Here is a 12,588-nt window from a genome sequence, read left to right as displayed (position 1 = left end):
GAAAGATGGCCGCCACACCTCTCTATGCCCTTGGAGGACCGGAGCGATGTCACTTCCTGTTCCGGCCATTTTTTTTTTTTTTTAAAGCACTAGATCAATGCTTTTTTTTTTAATCTAATGCTTTACATTTTAGAGGAGAGATGTGGGGTCTTATTGACCCCATACCTCTCCATAAAGAGGACATGTCACTAATTATTCCTATCACAAGGGATGCATGCATTTCTTGTGATAAGAATAAAAGTGATTAAAATTTTTTATAGAAGGAACCGTGCAAAAAAAAAAAAATACATTTAAAAAAAAAAAAGTTTAAAGTGCCCCCGTCCCCTTGTGCTCGCACATAGTGGTGAACGCATACGTAGGCCATGGCCACATATGTAAATGGTGTTCAAACCACACATGTGAGTTATCGCCACGAACATCGGAGCAAGAGCAATAATTCTCACACAAGATCTCCTCTGTAACTTTACACTGCTAACCTCTAAAGACCTCCTCTGTAACTTTACACTCCTAACCTGTAGACCTTTTTAAAGCATCACCCATGGAAATTTTTAAGTACCGCAGTTTCACGCCATTCCACGAGCGTGCGCAATTTTAAAGTGTGACATGTTGGGTATCTATTTACTCGCTGTAACATCCTCTTACATATTTTACAAAACAATTGGGGTATATATTGTTTTATTTATCAAAATTTATTTTTTTTCCAAAAAATATATATTCATTTTTAAAAACTGCGCGTTTCGGCCAAGTGCATTTTGAATTTTCGATTTCGGCACCCAAATTTTCATTTCAGTGCACCACTACTAATTTAAACTTATAAGCGGTATTGATCAATTACAGGAACAATGGAATGATTCTGGAAAAAGTCCTGAAAAAATATGTACTGTTGCAAAAGACAACACATTGCCTCCAATTGTCTCTCTGCCTTATTAATCATCTGTCCTTCCAAATTGCTGGTTTTAATATATATATATATATATATATATATATATATACACACATACACCAATCAACCACATAGCGTTGTGACCAAGGACAGGTTGAGTGAATAACATTGATTATCTTGCTATAATGGTATCTGAAAGTTAGTGGGATATATTGAGCAGCAAGCAAACATGTTGTCCCTGAAGCTGATTTGCAGTAAAAATTGGCACCGCAGTTTGTTGTGTTTGGGGCTGCGTAGGTGCAGACTGGTCAGATTGCCCATGCTGACCCTTGTCCTTAGCCAAAAGTGCCTACAATCAGCACATGAGCATCAGAACTGGAGCAATAGAAGAAGGTAGACTGGTCTGATGAATCATGTTTTCTTTTACATCATGTGGATGGCCAGGTAGGTGTGCATTGCTTACCTTGAGATGAGATGGCTCCAGGATGTACTATGAGAAGAAATCAAGTGGGGGGAAATTGGTGTAATGCTTTGGGAAGTGTTCTGCTGGGAAACCTTAGGTCCTGTCATTCATGTGGATGTTACTTTACACTTACCATCTACCTAAACATTGTTGCTGACAACCCTTCATAGAAATGGTAATGCCTGATGGCAGTGGCCTCTTTTAGCAGGATAATGTGCCCTGCCTCATGAAAAAATAGTTCAAGAACGGTTCGAGCACAGCAATGATTTAGAGGTGTTGACTTGGCCTCTAAATTCTCCAGATCTCATTTTAGTTCAGCATCTGTGGGATGTGCTGGAAAAACAAGTCTGAACCGTGAAGGCCTCAACTCACAACTTACAGGACTTTAAGGATCCACTACTGACAGCCTGATAGCACAGCTTACCTTCAGAGGTCTAGTGGCGTCTATGCCTCGACAGGTCAGCGCTATTTTGGCAGCAAAGGGGGTCCTACTCAATATTAGGTGGGTGGTCATAACGTTATGGTTGATCGGTGTATACAGTTTATAAACTACTCCATGTTTGTAGCTTTCTACCAGTGCAAAGAGTTTTCTGATTTACCTTCTCTAATGTGCCTTTGTTCTTGTTTTGTGTTGCAGTGTAAGCTGATCGTATGTCAAATGAGTAATACCAGATGCCAACCCCTAAGCTGGCTGCTCGTCCCCTTGGCACTGGTGGTACTTGCTGTGGTCTCAGGGTTCGCCAATGAAACTGAAGCTCTTCTGCTAGTTCTACTGACAACGCTAGTAACCATTGCACACATACATTACGGAGTATCAGTGGTGAGTAAAGTGGAAGGCCCCTTACTCTGAGTACTAGGCCCTATCCCAGCCCTTCCTTTGCATGCTTAGAAGCATTTACCAGACATTGCATGCATTCAGAAGAACATTTTCCATTTAAATCATTTTTTAACATGCTGGGGTAACACACAAAAAATAAAGATTAGTGTATACAAAGTGGTGAAATTGAACAATAGGCTGTTCAAGACCAACTTGGGGGAATTAAGAACTTGCCAATTATGAAAATAGCATGGCATATTAATAGGTTGGTAACAAAGAGTTATGCCGTGAGAATATTTTTGGTTTGTGTTCCCTTTGAATCCTGAGCAATTAAGGTACACTAATGGGGGTCATAGATTGTTTTTACTTGGTGTCTGTTAAGGTTCTTTGCGGTACAAGCCAAGGAAGTAAATAAAACCCTATAGTGTATTAATGTGCTTTACTAAACAGGCTGCACATACTAACTACAGAGAAAACAATTCATGGCATGCAAAGTATAACAAAATATGCCTACACACGTCCAAACTATCTATCCTTCCCAACAAATAAGCATGGACAATGTATGGAAGAGTATACTAATTAGCTACTTAACATGGGTTTACTGGTAATGGAGTTTTCTCATGGCTCCTTGCTTCTAAAGGTGGGAATACACGATTAGAAAATCGACCGACGACTGAGAGGTGTTTGTTCGTTGGTCGAAATCGTGGCCCACATTAACCAATCTAAAAAACATCGTTCATCGGGCAATACGTAGCGATGACGTCTTCCATACAAGTGGAAGTGATGCAGTGTGCGTGTGACCTTGTAGCCATGCCCTTCCGGCCAGAACGAGCGATATCCACAACAATTACCAGCAATGAGTATAATATAGTTTATTACATGACCTATATACAGGTGAAACTCGAAAAATTAGAATATCATGCAAAAGTTAATTTATTTCAGTAATGCAACTTAACAGGTGAAACTAATATATGAGATAGACTCATTACATGCAAAGCAAGATAGTTCAAGCTGTGATTTGTCATAATTGTGATGATTATGGCTTACAGTTCATGAAAACCCCAAATACACAATCTCAGAAAATTTGAATATTACATGCAATCTATAAAACAAGGATTGTGCATAGAACAATATCGGACCTCTGAAAAGAATTAACATGCATATGTACTCAGTACTTGGTTTGGGCCCCTTTTGCAGCAATTAGTGCCTCAATGCGGAGTGGCATGGAAGCTATCAGCCTGTGGCACTGCTGAGGTGTTATGGAAGACCAGGATGCTTCAATAGCGGCCTTCAGAACTTCTGCATTGTTCGGTCTCATGTCTCTCATCTTTCTCTTGGCAATGCCCCATAGATTCTCTATGGGGTTCAGGTCAGGCGAGTTTGCTGGCCAATCAAGCACAGTAATCCCACGGTCATTGAACCAGGTTTTGGTGCTTTTGGCAGTGTGGGCAGGTGCCAAGTCCTGCTGGAAAATGAAGTCAGCATCCTCATAAAGCTCGTCTGTGGAAGGAAGCATGAGGTGCTCCAAAATCTCCTGGTAGACAGCTGCGTTGACCCTGGACTTAATGAAGCACAGTGGACCAACACCAGCAGATGACATGGCTCCCCAAATCAACACAGACTGTGGAAACCTCACACTGGACTTCAAGCATCTTGCAGTGTGTGGCTCTCCATTCTTCCTCCATACTCTGGGTCCTTGGTTTCCAAATGAGATGCAAAAGTTGCGCTCATCAGAAAAGAGGACTTTGGACCACTGAGCAACAGACCAGGTCTGTTTTTCTTTAGCCCAGGTAAGACGCTTCTGACGTTTGTTGTTCAAGAGCGGCTTGACAAGAGGAATACGACATTTGAAGCCCCTGTCCAGGATCCGTCTGTGTGTGGTGGCTCTTGATGCACTGACTCCAGCCTCAGTCCACTTCTTGTGAAAGTCCCCAACACTTTTGAATGGCCTCCTCTCCAGGCTGCGGTCATCCCTGCTGCTTGTGCACCTTTTTCTTCCACACTTTTCCCTTCCACATAACTTTCTATTAATGTGCTTTGATACAGCACTTTGGGAACATCAACTTCTTTTGCAATTACCTTTTGAGGCTTTCCCTCCTTATGGAGGGTGTCAATGATGGTTTTCTGCACAACTGTCAGGTCAGCAGTCTTTCCCATGATTGTGATTCCTACTGAACCAGACTGAGAGACCATTTAAAGGGCTCAGGAACCCTTTGCAGGTGTTATGGCTTAATTAGCTGATTGAGCCGAGAATATTGCACCTTTTCACAATATTCTCATTTTCTGAGATTGTGGATTTGGGGTTTTCATGAGCTGTAAGCCATAATCATCACAATTATGACAAATCACGGCTTGAACTATCTTGCTTTTCATGTAATGAGTCTATCTCATATATTAGTTTCACCTTTTAAGTTGCATTACTGAAATAAATGAACTTTTGCACGATATTCTAATTTTTTGAGTTTCACCTGTACATAAATAGTGATACATAAAATAGAATCTGCAGAATTCTGGTTTCATTATCTCATTAGGCCAATCTAATGAGATTTTTTGTTCGTGTTTACGAAGATTCCTTGGACATAAACATCCGGGTCATCTTCTATTTCCGCTCAGGCGTGAAAGTGCTTGATAGATTTTTTTCATACGACCGTCATACCACCGCATAGAAAATCGGACGTTTTCCGAAACAACAACATTTTTCACTGTTGTTCAACCTGATTTTTTCGTTCACAATATCGTTATCGGTTAAAACATCCTGCTCATCAACGAAGAGAAAATCGTTCGATCAGTGGTTCGGCAAAATTTTTCGGACGATTTTCTTATCGTGTGTACAGGGCGTTGGGAGTCCCTGAACACACTGTTTCTTCTTATAAGTCTCCAGGACCAATGCCCATTGTCTCCAGAGCAGATGGTTGTCCAAAGTCTTTCCTTCCCCCAACTTCCTGTACATCATTTCCTGTAAGGAGCTTCAGAAACTAGTCCAACGGGCTCATTCGCATATCAGTAGGGGAGACCTAGATTCTAAAATAAAATCTAACAATTCACATGTCTAAGCTATAAAAAAAAAAAACTAATTTCAGGAGCGAATGGTTCTGCCATTGAAGCACAGCTGACCTACTTATTTAAATGTAAGAGGTCAAAAAAGTCCTGTGAGTCAGAAGGGAAGACCCTTTAAATGAGGACATTTGTGGATATTGCACTAAACACTTTGTTATTGATTCCTAACGATAGTACAATATTGTAGTTCTTGTTGCACGTTCTTATTTTGTACATGCATTTTAGTAAAGCACATTTATATGTAAATGTTTGTATATTTAAGCACTTCGAAAAACTTTTTGCACAGTTGTCTTAAGGATGCACATAGGACTTTAGAAGATTAACATAGCATATGATAACCCAAGAGCTGTTCATAATTACAAAAAAAGTTTGGTTCATAACACGCATAATTTGGGTGTTTTGATACAGCAGCTGGATTTTTTAACATTTTTCTTTGGGCTTTTGCAGTTTGTATTTTTTGCAAGTCACCAGGCATACTGATTGTGAAGTGTTAGCCGCCTTCCTGATTTTTTTTATTTTTTTGCATATTTGTCCCACTTAAATGATTCCGATCATCAAATTTTATTATTACACAAAGATAACCCAAGTAAATACAAAATGCAGTTCCTAAATGATGATTTCACTTATTAAGGGAAAAAGCTGTCCAAACCTGCCTGATCCAATGGAAAAAATAATTGCCCCTTAAACCTAATAACTGGTTGTGCCCCCCTTGGTGGCAACATCTGCAATCAAGCGTTTGCGATAACTGGCAATGAGACTTCACAGCACTGTGGGGGAATTTAGGCCCACTCTTCTTTTGCAGAATTGTTTTAATTCAGCCACATTGGAGGGTGTTCGAGCATGAGCAGCCTGTTTAAGGTCGTGCCACAGCAGCTCAATTGGATTGAAGTCTGGGCTTTGACTAGGCCACTCCAAAGCCTTAATTTTTTTTAAAGCCATTTACAGCACTTTACAGGCTGTATTCAGCACAGGTTATTTTAAATAAATCAAGCGTCTGTTGCTGAACTTTGTAAGGTCGCCACCTGGCTTCATGCCTTTTCCAAGTTCTACCAGGTGGATGCATAGGCCTCTGTGGATGCAGCCTTTCTCACTGAGTTGGGTCTTTGACCCTTCTCAGTTTTGTTGGGCCTCCTGGCACAGTTCTGTTTGCCTTGTGATTGCCCACCCCTCTTATTCATTGCTTTGGGATGTCGCAGGATCTATAAATATCTAGCCTGTTTCCTTTGTTGTACAATTAAGATAAAATTAATTATGACTTGCCTCTACAATCAATACTTGGAGTACAGTTCCAGGATACAGGCCACCCTCCCTTTTTAACTGTTATTCTGCATTGCTTGCTAAAACAAAAACTGAGGTCTTACAGAGTGGAGTAGGGTTATAGAGGTACACCCAAGGGGGCATGTCCAAAAGCTTTGCCAGTGTCCAATCACCTGATGCTCCTGGATTCTGGTTTGTGAGATGTCACTTCCTGTGATGTCATTTTTAGTTTGGTCAATAGCTCTTCCTAGTTTGGAATACTCACTATCCACCAATGGTATTTTTTTCCTCCCGGCTGGTCCTTCCATCCTCTCCCATCTTTTGTTCACCCGGTGGCCAAAGGTGACATGGATGGTACCTGGCTTCACCAGCACTGGGTTACATGTGGAACTGTGAATTTGTTACGCCTTCTGGAAGTAAGTGGCACACCATACAAGCTTTTTTTTTTTACTTACTATTTCAGCACCTGCTTCATGTTCAATATTTGGATACATTGGGTTCATATTAACCGTTTTTGGGACTTCATATATAATTGATGGGTTTTCCCATTGACTACATTTTATCTGGTTACCAATGCAATTTTAATCGACTTGCACCATACACCCACAAACACATTGTGTTGCTATAAGCTACACACATCTGTGTGCTCTTAGAATCTCTTTTGTGTTAACAGCCGATAACCCAGAGTCTATGGATATCCAGCTGGTGTCATGAATATACACCAATGCAAGACTAAAATCTGTAAATCTTTCTGATAGTATTACAAACTGTGACTGGATTTTCTTGTAGCTCACCATCCATTTTCTTCGTTCTCTTACAGGTTAACCAGCTAAGTGAACACTTCAACATCTTACCGTTTTCACTCAGAAAACCCAACACGGACTGACTAGAGGAGGAAGAGAAAATCGGCTTGCAATCTGCAGAAGTTGTGTAAGAATCACCTTCTGGAACTTTGTCCATCACCACCCAGAACAGCAGTGGCCAGCTGGGCCTCTAGAAACCAACAGTCCGCTTGTCTTCTTCTAATGGGCCGCTGGAGAACATGACAGGACTTCTTTATTGTAAATATTAGACCAATTGAATGTTCCCGGACCAGCCTGCCCCTTCCCCTTCTCCATTTGTTTGGATTACTTTTTATTTTTATTTTTTTTTTACCTGCTCTTATGCACATGAGATGTAACTGGAGTCAGACTGTGTCCAATATCCAGGAGAAGGTCATGGCACAGAAGCCAAAGGAGTGGGTCTTCAGCACATTGGAGCACATTGTGATATCTGTATCATGATATAGTCAGGAAGTCTTTATTTTTTCTTCTTTGTTTATCCTCAGGTTGGCCCCCCTAGGGGCAGAATTAAGAGGTGGGTTACTTTCTCTGCAACCTGATAGTATGGACACTTGTATACTATCACAAACAGGACCTAGAAGAAGGGTGGGCTTTATGGCCAAGAGTGACAAGACAGCAGTTTAAGCAATGCCTAAACAGCCCAACCATAGGAACTGTCTGCCAGAAGTCCAGCTGCTCTTGTAGGGCTTGTCCCCACTTCACTTATTTTCGTGCGCTCTCATACCTTTGTAGTGACCTGCCTACATGTACACACAGAATGCTGAGAGTAGCTTTTTGTGATCTGTTGTCTAACAACCTTACTGGCTACAATATAATCCAGGGTATTTTCCTGTTCATCACAGTACAGGTACTGCCAGACTTTTACATACTTGCCTGCATATATTGATTAATATGGAGAATTGCAGAACAAAGCAGCTGTCTGGGAGTGCAGTCCGCTTTGCTGGTTAATAGTTGCTGAGATTGTACTCATTTTGCATATAATCTGTTAAACTATGTGGCCAAAGGTCTGTGGACACCTGATGATCACACTTTTACAAGCCTGTTGGGCATCTTACTCCCAAACCTATGAACATTAATATAGATGTCCTCCCCAACCCTCGCATCCACGTTTTTGGCTCGAACAGCTTCCACTCTTTTGGCAAGGCTTTACACAATGGTGAACAAAAACAAACAAGGGCGCGCTCCCATCGTGCATTAACGTGGTACACCACGTATTTATTGAAAAATTGTAGATATATTCTCACAAACCAAAAAGGTATAAAAACAGAATAGGTGATCCGTAAGGACAGTCCAATGGATTCAAACACCCTATAAGGCAGTGGTTCTCAACCTGTGGGTCGCGACCCCTTTGAGGGTTGAACGACCCTTTCACAGGGGTCGCCTAAGACCATCAGAAAACACATATTTCCGATGTGTAAAGAGCAGCTACTGTGTAGAAAGCAGCTGCTGTGTTGAATGCAACAGTATTGGAGGTAAAACGACACTTCATGAATTATAATTACTTGGTAAATAATTTTATGGTTGGGGGTCACCACAACATGAGGAACTGTATTAAAGGGTCGTGGCATTAGGAAGGTTGAGAACCACTGCTATAAGGGATAGGCTAACACGTTTTGGCAGACGAACCCTCTGAGGAAGGGGTTTCGTCTCCCGAAACGCGTTAGCCTATCCCTTATAGGGTGTTTGAATCCATTGGACTGTCCTTACGGATCACCTGTTCTGTTTTTATCCCTTTTTGGTTTGAGAGTATATATCTACAATTTTTCAATAAATACGTGGTGTACCACGTTAATGCACGATGGGAGTGCCCCCTTGTTTGTTTTTGTTCACCATTACCTAGATTTCCCGATCTCTGAAGGGCTGCACCTCAACATTTGGCATTCAGAATTTCCTTTAGTCTGCATGAAGATTTGAGCGCTGGTTTTGTTTTGTTCTTTTGGATGCAAAGGCTTTACACAAGATTGAATGTGTCTGTGGGAGGTTATGCCCTTCCAGCCAAAATAATATTTGTGAGGTCAGATACTAATATTAGATGAGAAGACCTGGCTCATAAGCCACATTCTAGTTTATCTCAAAGGTATCCAGAGAGTTAAGGTCACTGAAGCTCCTCCACAACAGACTCCTCAAACTATGTCTTTATGGAGCTGGCTTGGTACATGGGCACAGTCATACTGGAACAGAAAAGGGCCTCCTCTAGAGTGTTGCCAAATGGCTGGAAGCACACAGTTGTCTAAAATGTATTTGTATGCTGTGGTATTCACATTACCCTTCACTAGAATCACCTAAACTTGAATATTTGTAGGGGGTCCGCATACTTTGGCATTATAGTGTATCTTCTTTTTAAGCAGACTGCCAATCAAAAGAGGGATAGTGATCACTATAAGACTCGTTTCACACATATGTGCATTTGGCTGTGTTTTGAACCACACCGATTCCCATGCAGGGGCGGACTGACCATTTGGACACTCGGGCACTGCCCGGGGTCAGTAGGGGGCCCCATAAGATGCCCCTGGTACCTTTTTCATAGGCTTTTTTGAGTTTGGGCAAGGACACAGTGGCCCCATGATCCCCTATTGCCTGGGGGCCCCATGAGTTGTCAGTCCGCCTCTGTTCCCATGACATGTGAAACAAAAGGCTTTTCTGTGGAGAACATTCGCATCCATGCTGGCTGGCTGCAGTGAAATTTTTTTTTTCTTTAAAGACTCCTGTGCGATTTTCATTGTGGTGCAGGTTTGATTTCTTGTCTCATACACTTTTAACAATTCACATTGGAATCGCACCTGCACCACATGAATGAAATTGCACCGCGCCGGGCTTTAAAATCGTACCGTATCCCAGTCCGCACATATGTGAACCAAGGTTAACAAGACACAACATTTATATTTTCAAGGAGTATCCTTGTTTGATCTAGTGTCCTTGTATAAATACAACCACTACCTAGAAACAAGGTTTTAAAATCTTCACATGATTCGATCATTTACATCAAGCCAATCACATTTGAAGACACAAGTGCAATTTTTTTTTACTTCCTGTCGATATAGGCAGGTGCGATCATCTGAGAGTTCAGTAAAACCCCTTTCAATGTTGTATACATTTTGAATGCATAAAAGGGGGGCTCTGGCACATGAACAAAGCCTAAAAGGGGTCTGAGTAATTGTGTAGTAGGGGAAATAGATATTTGGATGCAACAGACTATGTATGATATTGGGTGCTCTAGCTTGATCTGTTACATACTAGACGGTGTATTGACTACCTCTGCTGACGGACAAATCCAACCTTTTACCCCTGTCAGCTGTATTCTAAAGTAGTGGTGCACCGAATCCGAAAATTCAGGATGCACTTGGTCAAAAACCAAAACTGACAGTTGTTGTTTTTTTTGTTTTTTTTATATTTAATGTGGCTGGCTTTTTAGCATTGAAGTCATTAGGGCGTGATTGTGCATTGGGTTGGGTGATAGTTAATGGGACACGATTTTTCATTGAAGTCACTGGGTGGGTGTTTTTGCATTGAAGTCTGTGAGATGCAGCATGCCATGTTCGCCAATTTTTTTTTTTATTGTCTGCAAAATGCCGATAACCCAATTTTTGGCCAGTAATTTTCAGCTGCCGATATGTCGGCGCATCCCTATTATAAAGGGCACCACACACCTTGATTTTTCTCATCCAGCTCATCGACGGAATGAGAGAAAATCAGCCAATTTCCCAGTCCCCAGTAACAGTTCAGATGGAAGACTCTCCACCAGGGGCGGACTGACAACTCATGGGGTCCCCGGGCAATAGAGAATCATGGGGCCCCTGTGTCCTTGCCCACACTCAAAGCACACCCAAAAAAAGCCTGTGAAAGGTACCAGGGGCATCTCATTGGGCCCCCTTCTGACCCCGGGCCCTCGAGCAGTGCCCAAGTTCCCAAATGGTCAGTCCGCCCCTGCTCTCCACTGTTGGCTATTTTATTCGGGTGTCCTGAGTGCAGTATCATTATTGAACGGTGACTGCATCTAACAGGAGGATTAAAAATAGTTTGTGTAGATTGAGAGTTTAATTCTGCTTTAACCAGCAGAGAGGCCTTTTTTAACCTTGTCGTAGGTCTAATGGCAACCAGTCAGACATACATAGGTTTTGGGTGGAAATTACCTGAAAAGAAAAGTCTTTGTACAGATGCGGGAATACTGAATTAAAAGTAATTTTTAATGCAAAGGAGGTAAAAATTGCTTGAGCATACGGAGTCAAGAGCACCTTCTAAATACAGTTTAGGAGATTTCTGTGACCTACTAAGACAGCTTGGACTTCCTGGTCTGCTGGTCATGAAGCTGGGAAAGTACTATGATTTGGGAAATCGTTTCTATATGGGGGTTTTATTCATTTACTTTTGTGATACATTTAAATACATGCAAAATTAAACGCAGAAATGGCGATCATTGCATAACTATGGTCAATGCCGCTAGAACTGCATAGTAGGTAATAGCGCCATTGCATACCATGGCACAAATCTCAGTCTTAATTTTTGCACAGATTTTTGCAGATATTGAAATGTGAATTGGGCCCAAGCCTTGCGGTGCAGCCTTAGACTACAAAACACTGGGGAAACTCCAAAATACACTAGAACCCAGCAAAGGCAAGGCATATGTTCAATAGCAACTATATTATGTAAATAAGCAGTACCATTTTTTAATGCTTAGTTTTATTTAAATGATCTGTGTTAAAAATATGAATTCTTCTGTCAATCAGGGACACCTCCCTCTACCCACTCCGCTTTTTTTTCTCTACGTTGAATCCCTCTTTTTGCCATTGTCTCTTCGTCTGGTGCTAATTTTTCTACTCTAGGTTGGTTCACCCAGATTCGGTGGTGGGAAAGTGTAGCATGCCGGTTTTCTTTTCTTTTTATTTGGTAGGTTATTCTTTATATTTTATTTAAAGCCTTCTTCCCCGTGCTTGAATGAAGGGTGTATCTAAACCCATTGTTTATTTTGGACAGGGTACACTTGGAGGTACCAAGTGCGGTCAAGTGGTATTATGTGTAATTTAATAGTGTCGCTCAGTGTGGGATCTGCAGATGCATATATAATAAATATATATATATATATATATATATATATATATATATATATATATATATATATAATTTATAAATATATATATAATTTATAAATATATATATATATATATTAATAAATATATAAATATATATATTAATAAATATATATATAAATATATATATAATTTTTTATTATTTTTTTTTTTCAGTGAAATGCGTCTGTGGGTGGATTCTGATA

General features: G+C 40.8%; 1 protein-coding gene across 1 annotated transcript in view; it reads left to right on the top strand.

The window, feature by feature from the left end:
- Window positions 1–9,836, top strand: part of SELENOI (selenoprotein I) — a 101,377-nt gene extending 91,541 nt beyond the window's left edge. The window contains exons 9-10 of the mRNA XM_089686098.1: window positions 1,984–2,166; window positions 7,298–9,836. Of these exons, the coding sequence (XP_089542224.1) occupies window positions 1,984–2,166; window positions 7,298–7,411 (297 nt within the window). The 3' untranslated portion in view covers window positions 7,412–9,836. The remainder of the gene's footprint in view (window positions 1–1,983; window positions 2,167–7,297) is intronic.
- The last annotated feature ends 2,752 nt before the right edge of the window (window positions 9,837–12,588 follow it).

The sequence above is a fragment of the Staurois parvus genome, unplaced genomic scaffold, assembly GCF_062004578.1.
Source record: "Staurois parvus isolate SC_StPar_1 unplaced genomic scaffold, SC_StPar_1.0 ptg000390l, whole genome shotgun sequence".
NCBI classification, from domain to species: Eukaryota; Metazoa; Chordata; class Amphibia; order Anura; family Ranidae; genus Staurois; species Staurois parvus.
Note: the sequence above shows the minus strand (reverse complement) of the source record. Positions and strands in the feature narration are given on the sequence as shown.